The sequence below is a fragment of the Bos indicus genome, chromosome 18 (genome assembly GCF_029378745.1).
Source record: "Bos indicus isolate NIAB-ARS_2022 breed Sahiwal x Tharparkar chromosome 18, NIAB-ARS_B.indTharparkar_mat_pri_1.0, whole genome shotgun sequence".
Taxonomy (NCBI): Eukaryota; Metazoa; Chordata; class Mammalia; order Artiodactyla; family Bovidae; genus Bos; species Bos indicus.
The window spans coordinates 63175983-63194287 of NC_091777.1; the positions used below are offsets into that span (position 1 = coordinate 63175983).

At 48.6% G+C, this 18305-nt stretch overlaps 2 protein-coding genes across 2 annotated transcripts in view; both read right to left on the reverse strand.

The window, feature by feature from the left end:
* The window catches only part of LOC139176997 (leukocyte immunoglobulin-like receptor subfamily A member 6), a 36332-nt gene extending 25675 nt beyond the window's left edge, over window positions 1-10657 (reverse strand). Inside the window, exons 1-2 of the mRNA XM_070770261.1 lie at window positions 10363-10657; window positions 4593-4892 (exon numbers count right to left, since the gene is read on the reverse strand). Coding sequence (XP_070626362.1) covers window positions 4593-4892; window positions 10363-10513 — 451 coding nt within the window. The 5' untranslated portion in view covers window positions 10514-10657. The remainder of the gene's footprint in view (window positions 1-4592; window positions 4893-10362) is intronic.
* Window positions 4887-5866, reverse strand: LOC139177215 (leukocyte immunoglobulin-like receptor subfamily A member 6). Its single transcript, XM_070771769.1, has 3 exons — window positions 5744-5866; window positions 5607-5642; window positions 4887-5430 (listed from the first exon to the last, which is right to left on the reverse strand). The coding sequence occupies exons 1-3, from the start codon at window positions 5775-5777 to the stop codon at window positions 5027-5029; spliced, it is 474 nt and encodes a 157-aa protein (XP_070627870.1). The 5' UTR covers window positions 5778-5866; the 3' UTR covers window positions 4887-5026.
* Window positions 10658-18305: the final 7648 nt, after the last annotated feature.

Sequence of the window (18305 nt, forward strand, 5' to 3'; positions counted from 1 at the left end):
TTCTAGGAGAACCATTTCCAGATGCTTTGTTTAGCTTGTCTTTGCTCTCAAGTTACTTGGACTCAACGGTTTGGAGGAAAGATTGTAAGAGAGGATCACTGAGTTCTAAAACCCACTGTCTGTTTTTGCATGGCCTCAGGATTTTTAAATGACTGAAAAAAAAAAAAAAGAAAATTAGCCTTTTGTAACCCATGAAATGAGTTAAAATTCACACTTTTGCTTTTTCAAACTAAGTTTCAGAGGATTATGGCCTTGCTCATATGGTCATACATCACGCTCCTGCTTTTGTGCTGTATGTGCGCTCAGTCAGGTCTGACCCTTTGTGTGACCCGTGGACTGTAGCCCAGCAGGCTCCTCTCTGTCCATGGGAATTCCCAGGCAAGAATACTGGAGTGGGTTGGCAGTTCTTTCTCTAGGGAGTCTTCTTGACCTAGGGATTGAATGTGGGTCTTTCCCATCTCATGCATGGGCAGGTGGGTTCTTCAGCCCTAGTGCTCCCTGGGAAGCCCTATGAGAGCACAACTTAGTGCCTGCAAAGAGAGCGAATGGCTCACTATATACTTACCGCTTTTCAGAACTCAGCTGTCATTTAGAACATGACAGGGACACCTAGCCGACTCTGAGAAGGCATTCAGAGAAAACACCCAAGGAAAGTTAGGTCTATGCTGACACAGAAAAAGTAAGGAACAGGCAGAAGGAGGGGACATTGGTGAGGGAACAGCAGCCAATGGCAGCCAGCTGAGTCGAGTCTTGGGGCAGAGGTGAGACTGAAGAGCACGTGATCAGTTAGTGTCTCTGTTTTTCTGTGAGGTATCCACGGAGGTTTAAGTGCAAGGGTATTTATTATTTACTTAAACAGCTTGGAGCTAAGAAGTCGCCAAACTATTTCCTCAGCTCAAGTATAAGAGGGAGTGAGTTAGCCTTTCTGTGATTCTGTTGTTTTAGTCTCATGCTTTGAAAGCTGTTTCTTCTCAGAAGCAAAAACCCAAACCCCCAAACCCAAAGAGGAACAGTTGTTAACATCACAATCATCTGTGTAACTTAAATTCTCCAAACCAACCAACAAATATGAATGTTCATGCTTTTATACTTGCTTTCTTCTTCTGCTGCTGCTAAGTCACTTCAGTCCTGTCCGACTCTGTGCAACCCCATCGAGGGCAGCCCACCAGGCTCCCCCATCCCTGGGATTCTCCTGGCAAGAACACTAGAGTGGGCTGCCATTTCCTTTTCCAATGCATGAGAGTGAAAAGTGAAAGTGAAGTCGCTCAGTCGTGTCCAACCCTCAGCTACACCATGGACTGCAGCCTACCAGGCTCCTCCATCCATGGGGTTTTCCAGGCAAGAGTACTGGAGTGGGGTACCATCATCTTCTCCACTTGCTTTGTAGAATTTTTTTTTTTTTTCGGTGAACAAGGCCCACACTTTATTTTCCAAAGTAGTTTTTATACCTTAAGTTTGCTTTCTAGAATTTTTAAATTCTACAAAGAGTCAGACATGCTTGAGTGACTTTTACTTTCACAAGGGCTATATTGAAGAAAAAAAAAATCAGCATTTCTAGCCCTAGACCCATTTGCCACCCAGCAAGAATAACCACTCTACAGAATGTACATATTACACATAAGCAAAGTTTATTAAGTATCATCTCTGTTTGAATCACATCCTGTTCTAAATTGAAAAGAGTGTTAAACATTTATTCCCAGGTACTTCCCTGGCAGTCCAGTGGTTAAGACTTTGTCTCCCAATGAGGAGGCTGTGGGTTCAATCCCTGGTCGGGGACCTACGATCCAACATACTTCGTGGCCAAAAAACCAAAACGTAAAACAGAAGCAAAATTGTAACAAATCCAATAAAGACTTAAATATTAAAGCAAAACAAAAAACCTGCTTGTTTCAAAGTCTCTCCTGTGAGACAGTGCATAAAAGCAAGGATTTCTGGCTCAAAGATCAGACTCAGTGATCTCCAGGAGGCAGGGTGAGTAACAGCCTTCTAATGATAGTTTTGCAGAGCTACCCAGAACCTCCATGTCAAAAGGGACACTGCCCCACTCCAGTACTCTTGCCTGGAAAATCCCATGGACAGAGGAGCCTGGTGGGCTGCAGTCCATGGGGTCGAGAAGAGTCAGACACGACTGAGTGACTTCCCTTTTACTTTTCACTTTCATGCATTGGAGAAGGAAATGGCAACCCACTCAAGTGTTCTTGCCTGGAGAATCCCAGGGACGGGAAAGTCTGGTGGGCTGCCGTCTATGGGGTCACACAGAGTCGAACACGACTGAAGTGACTTAGCAGCAGCAGCAGCAGATGTGGTTAAATTAAGGGTCTTGGGTGGGAGCTTATCGCAGGTTGTCATGGGGGGGTGCCCCACTAGTCACGGGTCTTTTTTAAATATAATTTTATTTTTATTTATTTATTCATTTGGTTGCTGCTCACAGGCTTAGCTGCTTTGCAGCCTGCGGGATCTTAGTTCCCTGACTGGGCATCAAACACACATCCCCTGCATCGCAGGGCAGATTCTTAGCCACTGGACCACCGGCAGGTCCCCATAAGTGTTCGTTAAAAGGGAAGCCGGAGGGTGGGGGTGTGTGAGGCAAGAAGGGAGGAAGGAAGCAGAGGTCAGAGAGGAGAAGAGGCGCTCCCCTCCTGTGTCTGGAGGACGGAGCTCCACGACAGGGAGCACAGGCAGAGTCTAGAAGCTCGAAAAGGCAAGAACACCAACGGGAAAGTAGCAAGTAGTGCAGGCTTGGGGACAGGGTTTAGACTTCTGCTCTCTAGAACTGAAAGAGTTCACATTGGGCTGCTCTCGTCCACAGTGCCTCTGGTATGTTGTTTCAGGTTCGACAGGAAGCGAGTACACTGCTGCATCGGATGGGTGACCCAGCCAGGGCCCTGGAACCGCCGCCCCCACAAGTGAGCACAGTGCTTTGATGCCAGCGGAGGGTCATTGGCGCTTGTCAGTCCACTGGGGCGGGGGCTCATCTGACTTCACTGAGGGACCCCCCTGGCTGCACCAGGCTTCAGCCAACAGGACGATCATGACCAGGAGAAGCAGGGCAGCCAGGCTCAGGCGGACTTGAGTCTCCACGGAAGGATGCCAAGCCGTAGGCGCTGAGAGAGAGGAGGTAGAATGGCTGATTGCCGTTGGTGGTTGTTGATTACTCACTCAGCTGTGTCCTTGTGACCCCATGGACTGTGGCCCACCAGGTTCCTCCATCCATGGGATTTCCCAGGCAAGGATATTGAGTGAGTTTCCATGCCCTTCTCCAGGGCATCTTCCTGACCTGGGGATTGAACGTGGGTCTCCTACTTGGCAGGTAAATTCTTTACCATTAGCTACCAGGGAAGCTGTCCATGCCTCTAAAGGATCCTAAAACTCAAGCTCATTTCTGCAGACCTCTGGACCTGGTGGGAAGCCCGCCCAGCCCACTCCCTCGGGGTAAGCATTAAACACCTTTCTTTCCTCCTGTCATTACGGGCGCTGTGCTGATACTGCACTTCTGGGGTCAAGAAAGACAGGACTGGGGCGCTGGAGGCTGCCAGTCCCTGCCCAGAGCCTGGCCTGCTCCTCGCTCAGTATCTCCTGTGATTTGACCATTCCTGCAGCAGACACTCTGGCCTCTGTTACCCATGGGCTCCTGAGCGGGTCTCTACCTCTGGGTCTTGGCCCAGGGCTGTTCCTCTGCATGTCCTGCGCTCTCTACAAGGATCACCCCTCTGATTTCATCCCAGTGTCTGTTAAAAATACATCCACGAGGGACTTGCTTGTTGAGCCCTCTTCTAAATCACTAGCCCCTTCTGTCAGTCTTGTTCTGTTACACTGTGTGACTCTGTTTTTCCCAACCAGTCATTATGTGACACATTTTTATTCTAACAAAAATGAAAATACATATAACACATGTATTAATATAGTCTATGTAAATATTTTTCTGCAAAGGATATATGATATTTAATAATAGTTACATATATAAAAAATACATATATATATACATGAGGTTCCTTGTAGCTCAAACAGTAAAGAATCTGCCTGCTATGCAGGAGACCAGGGTTCAATCCCTGGGTCAGAAAGATCCTCTGGAGAAGGGAATGGCAACCCACTCCAGTGTTCTTGCCTGGGAAATCCCATGGACAGAGGAGCCTGGTGGGCTACAGTTTGTGGGGTCACAGAGTCGGACACGACTGAGCAACTAACACACACGTATATCCATATAATATATAACATGTACATCTGCATCCATGCGGTTAACACTCCAGGCCAGAGAGAAGGGAACACAGAATCTCTTCTCAGTTTTCCACCTAAACTCAGTTACTCACCTGTTGAACGTCTGGGCTGTGTGAGGCTGGGAGAGTCAGTAGTTCCCGAAAACAGAGGTGAAGTGGGAGAGGTCTTCCTTATTTCGCTCAGTCAGGCTCTCACTTCCCACAGTCCCAGGGACCCACATGGCCCGTCCCTGGCCCATCCCTCAGAGATGCGTGTCTAAGCTGATTGCACTCACACCTCCCCCCCCATTTCGGTCTTTTTCCCCAGCCAGTGCTTTAACCGACTAGAGTCAGCCCACAGGGCGGGGAGCAGGTGGGTGGACTGGGCTTCTTCCTCACCTTCAACCTGAAGCTGCAGTGGGTCACTGGGCTGAGACCACACGTAGGGATATTCGCGGAAGGCACCGTAGCATCTGTAGGTCCCCGCCTGTGTGGAGGAGACTGGATTCAAGAGGAAGATGGTCTGGCGTCCTCCGTCGTGGGGGACGGAGCTTTGGTTCTGGGTGATGTGATCTCCATCTTCTTTGGTGAGGATAAATACATCATGGTTGATTTTGGAGAAACACTGCAACTTCACAGTCTCCCCCGGAGCCACCACTGTGCCAGCCATGCTGGAGAGGGAGGGCTTGTCATAAGCTCCTGAGAAAGAAGGAAGTTCAGCGATGAAGGGAAGGGTCACGTAGGCACTGTCCCTTTTTGTCCCCTGGGAGCAGACGTGGCTCTGGTCTCTCTCCCGTCCTCGCCCCGCTCACCCTTGAGGAAGTCTCTCGGCATCATCCCTGAGACCTCCCCAAGGACAAGGCTTGGTCCTCCTGCTTCCTGTCCCCGAAGCCTGGTCCTTCCCTCGGCAGAGGGGTCAGTCCCGGCTCCGCTGCCTCTGTGCCCCCCTCACCCGTCATCACCAGCTGCAGGGGGTCACTGAACTGGGACCAGTGGCCTCCTCTCTGATAGGAGCAGTGGTACAGCCCTGTCTTGTCTGTTGTAACCTCTGCAATATTCAAAGTGTTGGTCTTCCTGGACGTGATCTGTTCGTCTTTGTCCATGGGCTCAGGACTTCCCACTCTTGATATCCTGTACCCCTCAGCTTGTTTAGGTCCTTGACACAGGAGGGTCACAGGACTCTTAGCTGGAACTGTGGATCCAGGCAGAGCTGTAATACGAGGTGGGGGGAGATTTCCTAGAACACAGGGAACAGGTAATAGACACACAAGCGTTTCTCCCTCCACCCTTCTGTTTCTCCCCCTCTTACAGCCCCCGCTCTAAAGTCTGAGTCCCCTCTTTCCAGCAGCCAAGAGACCTGATACCTGGCTTAAACCCTGCTGGGTCCTCAGGAGTATCACACAGAACACTCACCCTTCTGTGCCCAAGTGCTCTGGCTCAGACACAACCCTAGAAAGAAACACCCGGTGAGAACAGCCTAGCCTTAAAGAACCACCAGCCCTGCTCTCCTTAGCCGTCTATTTGTACCTAACCCTCTCTCCCCGACTGACCAAGACAGAGCAGCGAGGGAGGAACCATGGACATGATCCCAGCTTCAGGCTGCCCACTGGCCTCAGCCCTGCTCCTCTGATGAAGGGCACACTGCTCCGTCGAGTGACCCACACTTACAGGAAGCTGTGCAGTTGCTTTCAGTTCTCAGCCCTGTAGTGAAGGCAGTTCACATCCTCTTCCTCCTGGGTTGGGAGTGGGGCATACAGACGTTGCTGACACCATGAAGACACTGAACTGAACTTCTCCTCTGTGGGCATACTGGGTCATGGCTGGGGGGAGAGACTCATGGTGTCGGGGTTGAAACTTCAGAGGCCCGTGGCTCAGGAGGGCTTCCCTCAGGACTGAGGAGATGACTGAAGGTTCCAACTCAGAGCAAGAGGTTGTTGTTGTTCAGTCACTCAGTCGTGTCTGACTCTTAGAGACCCCATGGGCTGCAGCATGCTAGGCCTCCCTGTCCATCACTGTCTCCCAGAGTTTGCTCCCTCTTGTGTCCATTGCGGTTAGACAGGGCTTTCTTTCTTCTGACACTGTGGAGAATACACATATCTATGTCTATCTATCATTATCTGTCATTTTATTGTCTACTTATTTATCATCTATCAATCATGCATTTATTATCTATTGATCATTTATTATCATCTACCTGCTGCTCCTGCTGCTAAGTCGCTTCAGTCCTGTCAGACTCTGTGCGACCCCATAGACGGCAGCCCACCAGGCTCCCCCATCCCTGGGATTCTCCTGGCAAGAACACTAGAGTGGGCTGCCATTTCCTTCTCCAATGCATGAGAGTGAAAAGTGAAAGTGAAGTCGCTCAGTTGTGTCCAACCCTCAGCTACACCATGGACTGCAGCCTACCAGGCTCCTCCATCCATGGGGTTTTCCAGGCAAGAGTACTGGAGTGGGGTACCATCGTCTTCTCCACTTGCTTTCGAGACTTTTAAAATTCTACAAAGAGTCAGACACGCCTGAGTGACTTTTCCTTTCACAAGGGCTATATTGAAGGAAAAAAAATCAGCATTTCTAACCCTAGACCCATTTGCCACCCAGCAAGAACAACCAGTCTAAGGAATGTACACATTACACATAAGCAATGTTTATTAAGCATCATCTCTGTTTGAATCACATCCTGTTCTAAATTGAAAAGAGTGTTAAACATTTATTCCCAGGTACTTCCCTGGCAGTCCAGTGGTTAAGACTTTGTCTCCCAATTCGGGGGCTGTGGGTTCAATCCCTGGTCGGGGACCTACGATCCAACATACTTCGTGGCCAAAAAACCAAAACGTAAAACAGAAGCAAAATCGTAACAAATCCAATAAAGACTTAAATATTAAAGCAAAACAAAAAACCTGCTTGTTTCAAAGTCTCTCCTGTGAGACAGTGCATAAAAGCAAGGATTTCTGGCTCAAAGATCAGACTCAGTGATCTCCAGGAGGCAGGGTGAGTAACAGCCTTCTACTGATAGTTTTGCAGAGCTACCCAGAACCTCCATGTCAAAAGGGACACTGCCCCACTCCAGTACTCTTGCCTGGAAAATCCCATGGACAGAGGAGCCTGGTGGGCTGCAGTCCATGGGGTCGCTAAGAGTCAGACACGACTGAGCGACTTCCCTTTCACTTTTCACTTTCATGCATTGGAGAAGGAAATGGCAACCCACTCCAGTGTTCTTGCCTGGAGAATCCCAGGGACGGGAAAGTCTGGTGGGCTGCCATCTATGGGGTCACACAGAGTCGAACACAACTGAAGTGACTTAGCAGCAGCAGCAGCAGCAGATGTGGTGAAATTAAGGGTCTTGGGTGGGAGCTTATCGCAGGTTGTCATGGGCAGGGGGTGGTGCCCCATGTAGTCACGGGTCTTTTTTAAATATAATTTTATTTTTATTTATTTATTCATTTGGTTGCTGCTCACAGGCTTAGCTGCTTTGCAGCCTGTGGGATCTTAGTTCCCCGACTGGGCATCAAACACACATCCCCTGCATCGCAGGGCAGATTCTTAACCACTGGACCACCGGCAGGTCCCCATAAGTGTTTGTCAAGAGGGAAGCAGGAGGGTGGGGGTGTGTGAGGCAAGAAGGGAGGAAGGAAGCAGAGGTCAGAGAGGAGAAGAGGCGCTCCCCTCCTGGGTCTGAAGGACAGAGCTCCATGACAGGGAGCACAGGCAGAGTCTAGAAGCTCGAAAAGGCAAGAACACCAACGGGAAAGTAGCAAGTAGTGCAGGCTTGGGGACAGGGTTTAGATTTCTGCTCTCTAGAACTGAAAGAGAATTCACAGTGGGCTGCTCTCGTCCACAGTGCCTCTGGTACGTTGTTGAGGTTCGACAGGAAGCGAGTACACTGCTGCATCGGATGGGTGACCCAGCCAGGGCCCTGGAACCGCCACCCCCACAGGTGAGCATAGTGCTTTGATGCCAGCGGAGGGTCATCGGCGCTTGTCAGTCCACTGGGGTGGGGGCTCATCTGACTTCACTGAGGGACCCCCCTGGCTGCACCAGGCTTCAGCCAACAGGACGACCATGACCAGGAGAAGCAGGGCAGCCAGGCTCAGGCGGACTTGGGTCTCCACGGAAGGATGCCAAGGGCTAGGCGCTGAGAGAGGAGGTAGAAGGGCCGATTCCCGTTGGTGGTTGTTGATTAGTCACTCAGCTGTGTCCTTGTGACTCCATGGACTGTGGCCCACCAGGTTCCTCCATCCATGGGATTTCCCAGGCAAGGGTATTGAGTGAGTTGCCATGCCCTTCTCCAGGGCATCTTCCTGACCTGGGGATTGAACCTGGGTCTCCTACTTGGCAGGTAAATTCTTTACCACTAGCTACCAGGGAAGCTGTCCATGCCTCAAAAGGATCCTAAAACTCAAGCTCATTTCTGCAGACCTCTGGACCTGGTGGGAAGTCTGCCCAGGCTACTCCCTCGGGGTAAGCATTAAACACCTTTCTTTCCTCCTGTCATTACGGGCGCTGTGCTGATACTGGACTTCTGGAGTCAAGAAAGACAGGACTGGGGTGCTGGAGGCTGCCAGTCCCTGCCCAGAGCCTGGCCTGCTCCTCGCTCAGTATCTCCTGTGATTTGACCATTCCCGCAGCAGACACGCTGGCCTCTGTTACCCATGGGCTCCTGAGCGCGTCTCTACCTCTGTGTCTTGGCCCAGGGCTGCTTCCTCTGCCTGTCCTGCGCTCTCTACAAGGATCACCCCTCTGATTTCATCCCAGTGTCTGTTAAAAATACACCCACGAGGGACTTGCTTGTTGAGCCCTCTTCTAAATCACTAGCCCCTTCTGTCAGTCTTGTTCTGTTACACTGTGTGACTCTGTTTTTCCCAACCAGTCATTATGTGACACATTTTTATTCTAACAAAAATGAAAATACATATAACACATGTATTAATATGGTGTATGTAAATATTTTTCTGCAAAGCATATATGATATTTAATAATAGTTACATATATAAAAAATACATATATATACATGGAGTTCCTTGTAGCTCAAACAGTAAAGAATCTGCCTGCTCTGCAGGAGACCAGGGTTCAATCCCTGGGTCAGGAAGATCCTCTGGAGAAGAGAATGACAACCCACTCCAGTGTTCTTGCCTGGGAAATCCCATGGACAGAGGAGCCTGGTGGGCTACAGTCCATTGGGTGGCAGAGTCGGACACGACTGAGAGACTAACAGACATATACATCCATCTAATATATAACATATACATCTGCATCCATGCGGTTAACACTCCAGGTCAGAGAGAAGGGAACACAGAATCTCTTCTCAGTTTTCCACCTAAACTCAGTTACTCACCAGTTGAATGTCTGGGCTGTGTGCTGCTGGGAGAGTCAGTAGTTCCTGAAAACAGAGGTGAAGTGGGAGAGGTCTTCCTTATTTCTGCTGTCAGGCTCTCACCTCCCAGAGTCCCAGGGACCCACATGGCCCGTCCCCGGCCCGTCCCTCAGAGATGTGTGTCTAAGCCGATGGTGCTCACACACCCTCCCTCTTGTAGTCCTCTTCCCCAGCCAGTGCTTTAACCTCACAGAGTCAGCCCCCAGGGCGGGGAGCAGGTGGGTGGACTGGGCTTCTTCCTCACCTTCGACCTGAAGCTGCAGTGGGTCACTGGGCTGAGACCACACGTAGGTGTTGTCGCGGAAGGCACCGTAGCATCTGTAGGTCCCCGCCTGTGTGGAGACTGGATTCAAGAGGAAGATGGTCTGGCGTCCTCCGTCCTGGGGGGTGCAGCTTTGGTTCTGGGTGACGGGATCTCCATCTTCTTTGGTGAGGATAAATGCATCATGGTTGATTTTGGAGAAACACTGCAACTTCACAGTCTCCCCTGGAGCCACCACTGTGCCAGCCATGCTGGAGAGGGAGGGCTTGGAATAAGCTCCTGAGAAAGAAAGAAAGAAGTTCAGCGATGAAGGGAAGGGTCAAGTAGGCACTGTCCCTTTTTGTCCCCTGGGAGCAGACGTGGCTCTGGTCTCTCTCCCGTCCTCGCCCCGCTCACCCTTGAGGAAGTCTCTCGGCATCATCCCTGAGACCTCCCCAAACACAAGGCTTGGTCCTCCTGCTTCCTGTCCCCAAAGCCTGGTCCTTCCCTCGGCAGAGGGGTCAGTCCCGGCTCCACTGCCTCTGTGGCCCCCTCACCGGTCATCACCAGCTGCAGGGGGTCACTGAACTGGGACCAGCGGCCTCCTCTCTGATAGGAGCAGTGGTACAGCCCTGTCTTCTCAAATGTCATCTCTGTGATACTCAAAGTGTTGGTCTTCCTGGGCGTGATCTGTTTCTCTCTGTCCATGGGCTCAGGACTTCCCACTCTTGATATCCTGTACCCCTCAGCTTGTTTAGGTCCTTGACACAGGAGGGTCACAGGACTCTTAGCTGGAACTGTGGATCCAGGCAGAGCTGTGATAAGAGGCGGGGGTAGATTTCCTAGAACACAGGGAACAGGTAATAGACACACAAGCGTTTCTCCCTCCACCCTTCTGTTTCTCCCCCTCTTAGAACCCCCGCTCTAAAGCCTGAGTCCCCTCTTTCCAGCGGCCAAGAGATCTGATATCTGGCTTAAACCCTGCTGGGTCCACAGGACTATCACACAGAACACTCACCCTTCTGTGCACAAGTGCTCTGGCTCAAACACAACCCTAGAAAGAAACACCCAGTGAGAACAGCCCCGCCTTAAAGAACCACCAGCCCTGCCCTTCTTAGCTGTCTATTTGCACCCTAACCCTCTCTCCCTGACTGACCAAGACAGAGCAGTGAGGGAGGAACCACGGACATGATCCCGTGCTCAGGCTGAGGGGTGGCCTTGCTGATGCTGAATGGACTTGTTAGAAGAGACACAGCCCTCCAGGAAGTAAGGTTGTGGCCCACTCGTGAGAACAAAGGCAGTCAGCGTCCTCTTTCCCCCTACTTCCTCTGGGTGAGGCTTGAAGTTCTGTCCTTAAGAAGACGTTCATCATCTGTACTTCAGCCTGAGGGATCTTTCTTGTATCATGTGGCATGTGGGATCTGAGTTCCTGGACCAGAGATCAAACCCACAACCCCTACATTGCAAGGCGGGTTCTTAACTGCCACACCCCCAGGCACGTCCAATCACCTTTGCATCAGATTATCACTGGTCTAATCTGATTCCTCTCTTTCTTCGCCAATCCCCTGTCAGCATTTTAATCTTTACATAATGCAAGGGGTAAGAGACTCTCAGTGTAAACACAGGAGGGAAATAAATTCCGCTGTGGGGATTGCTCTGAAATCTCAAGTGTATTAAGGGCCCTGGCCTCTTAACGCTGCATTCCAGTTCTTTGTATGCAAATCTGGGGGAGTGTTGAAGAGTTCCCAAAGCTACAATCACATGGTATATGGAAATTGTCCAAAACAGACCTTGGTAGAGAGATCATTGCAGAGTCACTAGGAGAGCAACTCTTCTGCCCTTTCCTGTTTGCCCATTCTGGTTTTCCCCAATCCTAGAAGGACCTATGAGTAATGACAGAAATGAAATCACTAGCCAATTTAACCTAACTGCTGATTTACGCTCTACTGAATGCCCACCGTGTCTTGCCAACCCTGTATATTCTTTTCCAGATTAAAGGAAGAATGAAGAATTTTTAAAGAGTGACTAGCTCTCTACTCCCTTAGGGATCCCTCAGGCTGATCACACGGGCAAGATAACTTCTGAAGAAAAATTGCATGGGAGTCCCTGGTGGTGTAGTGGTTGGGATGTCACCTTCCAATACAGGGGCTGTGGGTTTGACCTCTGAAGGGGGTAGCTAAGATCCCATTTGCCTTACAAAGCAATATTCCCTTTCTACCAACACTTGCCTCTCCAATACATTATTTTTAAACATATTGTTTGATGTGGACCATTTAAAATGGTCTTTAGTGAATTTGTTACAATATTGATTGTATGTTTTGGTGGTTGTTTTTGGCCATGAGGCATGTGGGATCTCAGCTCCCTAACCAGGGATGGAACCCACACTCTCTGTGTTGGAAGATGAAGTCTTAACCACTGGACCAGCAGGGAAAGCCCTCCAGTACTGGTTTTAGAGTGGAGAGCAGCTGAATCTGAGCTTGGTAACAATTATTCCACCATCCCCACCCACTTCTGCAATATTCCCAACCTTATGTCAGCATTGATTATCCACTGGTGTCAATTTTGAACCTAAATGAGATACCCACACACCAGGTGGCTCAGTGGTAATGATTCTGCCTGCCAATGCAGGAGACACAGGAGATGCAGGATCGACCCCTGGGTCGGGAAGAGCTCCTGGAGGAGGAGATGGCAACTCACTCCAGTAGTCTTGGCTGGAGAAGCCTATGGACAGAGGAGCCTGGCTGGCTGTATAGTCCATGGGGTCACAAAGAGTCAGACGGGACTGAGCGACTGAACACACACACACACACGTAAGGTTAAGTCACGACTTTGTTCTTAAACTTTCATTCTGGCTGAACCGAACTGAATAGTTATGGCACCTATTCTGGATACACACATACCATTGATTTAAAGTATTCCCTATTATATTGTCATAATGCTATCTTTGCAAAAATCTAAGATAACTTAAGACACCCTGGGCTTCCCAGGTAGCTCAAACAGTAAGGAGTCCGCCTGCAATGCAGGAGACCTGGGTTCAATCCCTGGAGTAGGAAGATCCCCTGGAGGTGGGAATGACAATCCACTCCAGTATTCTTTCCTGCAGAATCCCATGGACAGAGGAACCTGGTGGGCTACAGTCCCTGGGGTCACACAGAGTCAGACCGGAGTTAGCACGCATGAACAGACACACGTAGTCACACTGTAGATCTAAACCTTTTCCAGTTGCAATTCCCTCAGGACTTAAAGGCTACCGTGACATGGCATACAGGTTTTATTACAGGGATTGGACTTGACTGTGATCACAGAGAAAGAAATTTGTGGAAGGCCACTGTGACAGCATCTGTGGTCCTCCTGATGTCATGAAAAGTCAGGCAGACTGGGAGCTGAGAGGCGAACCTGGGTGTGTGTGGCAGGGGGCAGCGGGGTAGATCGGGTCAGAACTGGAGCGCTCGAGAAAACCAGTGTCAACCTGTCCATCTCTGGCTCCTGTCTCAGTGAAGCCTAGGGCTCTTTATCATAGGTCTTCAAAAAGGCGGCACAGGTGCTGGCCTCGTTGAAGGAGCTGGGGGAGTTGGAGGCACTGGGCTTGGCTGTGGGCTCGCACCAGTGGGTGGGCCGGCAAGTCCATATAAGGTGTGTGGGCTGAACACAGGCCCCCTGGGTGTGGTCACATTCAGCATCTGGGTGTCAGCAGGCCCGCAGCTTCACTTCCACCTTCAGTGCCTTGGGTCAGTTCCTGTTGTGGTTGCTCCTAACCCAGAGCTGGAGGGGGAAGAAAATTCTAGGAAATGTAGTACAAATTTAGCTAAACTAACAGACAGGAAAGCCACAGTCACGGTTTCTCATCAACCTGGCTTCCAAAACACATCCTTTAACCATACTCTGGGCTTCCCCGATGGCTCAGTATGTAAAGAATCCGCCTGCAGTGCAGGAGACACGGAGATGCAGGTTCGATCCCTGGGCCAGGTAGAGCTCCTGGAGGAGGAAAATGGCAACCCACTCCATTAGTCTCACAGGAAACATCCCAAGGACAGAGGAGCCTGGCGGGCTACAGTCCATGGGGGGCACAAAGGAGTTGGACACAACTGAACGACTAAGCACAAAAGCACACAACCACACTTCCCTTTTGGATACAGACATGGAAAAACCAGGGTTTCACTTGACATGATAATGCCAGTATTCTTCATACTGCTGGAAGCATGCCAGTCATCCCCCAGTAGAGGATACAATGGCTTTTATCCATCGTGGGGTGAGGTTCAGTCCTTTCCTAGTCAAGTCATGCTCTTAGTTTGGTAACCGGTCAGGTATCAGAATCACTGATGTTTGTGGCTTTGACCAGTGTCTCCCTTTTCCCCACCTCCCCAGCCCCTGGGAACCACCGTTCTACTCTCTTGTCTCCACAAGTTCAACTTTTTTTTTCCTATTCTTTTTTTTAAAAATTTTAATTGGAGGCTAATTACAATATTGTATTGGTTTTGCCATACATCAACATGAATCTGCCATGGGTGTACATGGGTTCCCAATCCTGAACCCCCCTCCCACCTCCCTCCCCATACCATCCCTCTGGGTCATCCCAGTGCACCAGCCCCAAGCATCCTGTATCCTAAGATTCCACATATAGGTGATACCTTTCACCATGTGACTTTCTCTGTCAGGCTTAATTTCACTTAGCAGAATGCCCTCCAGGTTCATCTATGTGGTCACCAATGGCAGCATTTGGAGACCCAAATTAGAAGAAATTTATTTCTTTTTCAACTTTTTATTTTGTATCGAGGGTTACAGCCAATGAACACTGTTGTGATCATGTCAAGTGGATAGTGAAGGGACTCAGCCTTACCTTTACACGTATCCGTTCTCCCCCAAGCCCCTCTCCCATCCAGGCTGCCACCGAACAGGGAGCAGAGTTCCCTGTGCTCCACAGCAGGTCCTTGTTGGTTCTCCATTTTAAATACAGCAATATGTATATGTTGATCCCAAACTCCCTAACTATCTTTCCCCCAGTCCCTCCCCGTGGCCACCATAAGTTCATTCTCCAAGCCTGTGAGTTAGAAGCAGGTGATTTAGATGGTGGGTTTTATTTCTCCTTCTCAGGGTAACAGTCCTGCCTTGTCTGTGACCTTCACCTGCCTGTTTACAGAGACCCACGGCCTGGCTTAAGTCAGTTGTAACAGCACTGGACATGCTGTTGAAGTATTTTGGAATTGTGGCTTCTTATCAACTTAACCAGTGCTATGTTCTGGCCAAAAGAGTTCCTCTTTTGAATATCCGACCACCTTTGTGGGCTTGGTCTACCCTCCCCAAACTCAATTATTCAGAAGGCTGTTTAATTGCACCCCTCTCCCCTGCCACCCACGAGTTATATGAACTTCGGGATGTTAGCTGACATTTCAGTCTTAATTTCTTCACTCGTAAATGAGAATGTTCAGAGCCCATGTAGGGTTATGGGATGATTAAATAAAATCATGTAAAGACTGGCTCACAACACATATGATTCCAAGGATATATATGGGATTGTATTTTTTCCAGTGGGTTTTCTGAATTCTGAAATATGTGTGTGCATGTGTGAGAAACCGGAAAAGACCCTGATGCAGGGAAAGATTGAAGGCGGGAGGAGAAGGGGATGACAAAGGACCAGATGGTTGGATGGCATCACTGACTCAATGGACATGAATTTGAGCAAGCTCCAGGAGATGGTGAAGGACAGGGAAGCCTGGCGTGCTGCAGCCCATGGGGTTGCAAAGAGTCGGACATGACTGAGCAACTGAACAAAGACAGCAACAAATGTGTGAGTAAACAACTATATACTTGGTGATTTAGTTGGTTAGTTAGCTATTGGCCTTAGCTAATAGTTCAAGGCACTGACTGACAAGCCTTATTGTCTTGATTTGAACCCTGGATCAGCCAATTATAATCCTATAGCTAATTGAGCGTTACTTAAAAAAATGTTTTTTTTTTGGCTGCAATGGTTGGCATGTAGGATCTTTGTTCCCTGACCAGGGATAAAACCAGTGCCCGCTGCATCATTGGAAGTCCAGAGTTTTAACCACTGAACCACCAGGGAATTCCCCTGAACATTACTGTTTAGCATTCAAAAGACTGAAATAATCATAGTAACTACTTCATAAATTTTATGAGATTTAAAGGGTGTAATATGTGCAATGTTGTTACAATGGTTCTAAGCAATAGTTTGTTCCACAATTTTATTGTTATTAACAAAATAATAGTTTTATTATTAATAAAAATTAATACTATTATTAATTTTCATTTAAAAACCAATCATTGATACTTCCCTTTAATTATACAGGCTGTTAAACCATCCTTTAAAATGCTGAATGGCACTGCAGGCCATGGCTAACATAACCTGTTTTGGTAGCTATTAGTTTTCTCGGGCATTTGTTTAATTTGCACAGCTGTCATCTCTCCTAGGAGTACATGAACGTGTCCCCATTCTTTATGAGATAGGCTTCCAATAAACACCATTTTTGGTTTAATTTGTACCCACTGTTTATTGGTGAAGTTAATTGTCAATACATTGACTGGATTTGTATTTCAACATTTCTGAATCATAAGTGTGAGTGTTGAAAAGAAGATGAGAGATGCAACTTTTTACAGAGTGAAAGAGAAATACATTCTCAGCGTTTGTATTGTACGTGTGTGCATAGAAACATCGAATTGCCAGATACTGCTTATAAATAGTAGGTTGATACATGGCAAGATGGGATTTCAATTCCCATTTGCTTAGGCTTATTGATTGATAAGACTAAACAAAATACTATGTAGTTTATTTTGTGGGGAAACAGAAAGAAACGTTGACAACAGTAATCAAGGCTTTTCTCCTATGTTTTGAGTGAAAATATCCAGAAAGTCTCTGGCCAAAGATCTTCCAATTTCAGCAAATCAGGGCAAAATAGAAAATACTTCTTACACACACACACACACACACACACACACACACACAGTGTGTGTGAAGTGATGGATGTGCTAGCTTGATGGCGGTGATTATTTCACAGTGTAAACATATATCACATAGTACACCTTAAATATATAAAATGTCTATTTGTTAATTATGTTTTCAAAAGCTGGTAAAAAAAACCCAACAAACCTGACTCATGAAAAAAAATCATCAACAACAACACAAAGACCAGAAAGAAACTTGTGTGCGTGCTTAGTTGCTAAGTCAAGTCTGACTCTCTGCAGGCCCACAGACTGCATCAGGCTCCTCTGTCCATGGGATTTCCCACAAGAATACTGGAGTGGGTGCCATTTCCTTCTCCAGGGGATCTTCCCGGCCCAGGGATTGAACCTGGGTCTCCTGTGGCTCCTCCTTTGGCAGGGGGATTATTTACCACTGAGCCACCTGTGGAAGCCACAAAGAAACTATATGGGACTAAAAATAACCGTGTACATGTGCAGTTGGGGCAAATTCTGGACAAAAGAAACAAAGAGACCCAAAAGCCCAACTGCCAATTTTGAAGAGCCTGGAGCAAAAGCAGAGTCCTGTGTCATGCCCCCTACACTCAACACCTCCTTAGAAGGGGCCAAACCATGCAAGCTGCCCCTCCAGCCTGACCCCTGGACACCCCTACCCTCTCCCCATATAAGGAACCAGCTCACCCTCCCCTCCTCAGGAATAAGCAAGCTGTCCAGGGAAACTGTTTCCTGTTCTCACTTCCCCCTGCTGCAGCAGGGACCCTGGTTAAGCCATGCCTGAATTACCTGTCTGGCTTCTGATCAGTTTCTGTTAACTGCGGAAGGTCAAGGACTCTGGTGGATGTAAGAATCACCTGAGGAAGCCTCCTGGCTTCCTAAAGCCCCACCCCAGACCAATTCAATTAGGATCACCAAGGGTAGGACCTGGGTGATTGCAATGTGAGTCGAATTTTCAAGATTGAGAACAAGCCACTGTTGGTAGGAGGGCCATTTCACCCTGGGCAGGAAGTCCAGCCCTCACCCTGGGGCCTGTGGGCCAATCCCAGAGCATGGGCTGGCGGGGGGGCTTTTCTTATTGGAGATTTCATTTGTGTGAAATACCCACAGGCTGCAACTGAGTCCTAGCTGGAGGGAGGTGAGTACCGACTCTCCAGTCTGTTTCTCTGTCTTGTCTTTTAAGTCAGTGGCGATTATTGGTGGAGTCTGTAGCACTGAACATTGCAAGCTTTAATGGCTGGCATGAGGCTTTTATTATTTTTTGGCCAAGCAGCAGCCTGTGGGATCTTGGAACCCATGACCCCTGTAGTGGAAGCACTGAGTCCTAACCACTGCAGTGCCAGGGAAGTCCCTTAGAAGGATTTTTTGAAGTCCTCAGGCTGAACTCTCTCTTTATTAGGTGGAGAAAAGACTTGGATGGGGGTAGCTGCCAATGACTTCCTATGGAATTTTCCCCCTTCTGGTTGTCTTGCTTTAATTGGCACATTTCAGGTGTGGTGATGTTTTTCGATTATTGTGCTCCTCTGATTTAGCATTTTAGCATGAACATTTTAATTTTTTTTAAGTTTTTTTT

Bases quoted from the DNA above. Each gene is read 5' to 3' on its own strand.
- LOC139177215 (XM_070771769.1), bottom strand. From the start codon at position 5,777: ATGTCCATGGTTCCTCCCTCGCTGCTCTGTCTTG. The intron at 5,643-5,743 runs GTCAGTCGGGGA...GTTTCTTTCTAG, and splicing joins TCCCTCGCTGCTCTGTCTTG to GGTTGTGTCTGAGCCAGAGC. The intron at 5,431-5,606 runs GTGAGTGTTCTG...CCTGTGTTCTAG, and splicing joins GAGCACTTGGGCACAGAAGG to GAAATCTCCCCCCACCTCGT.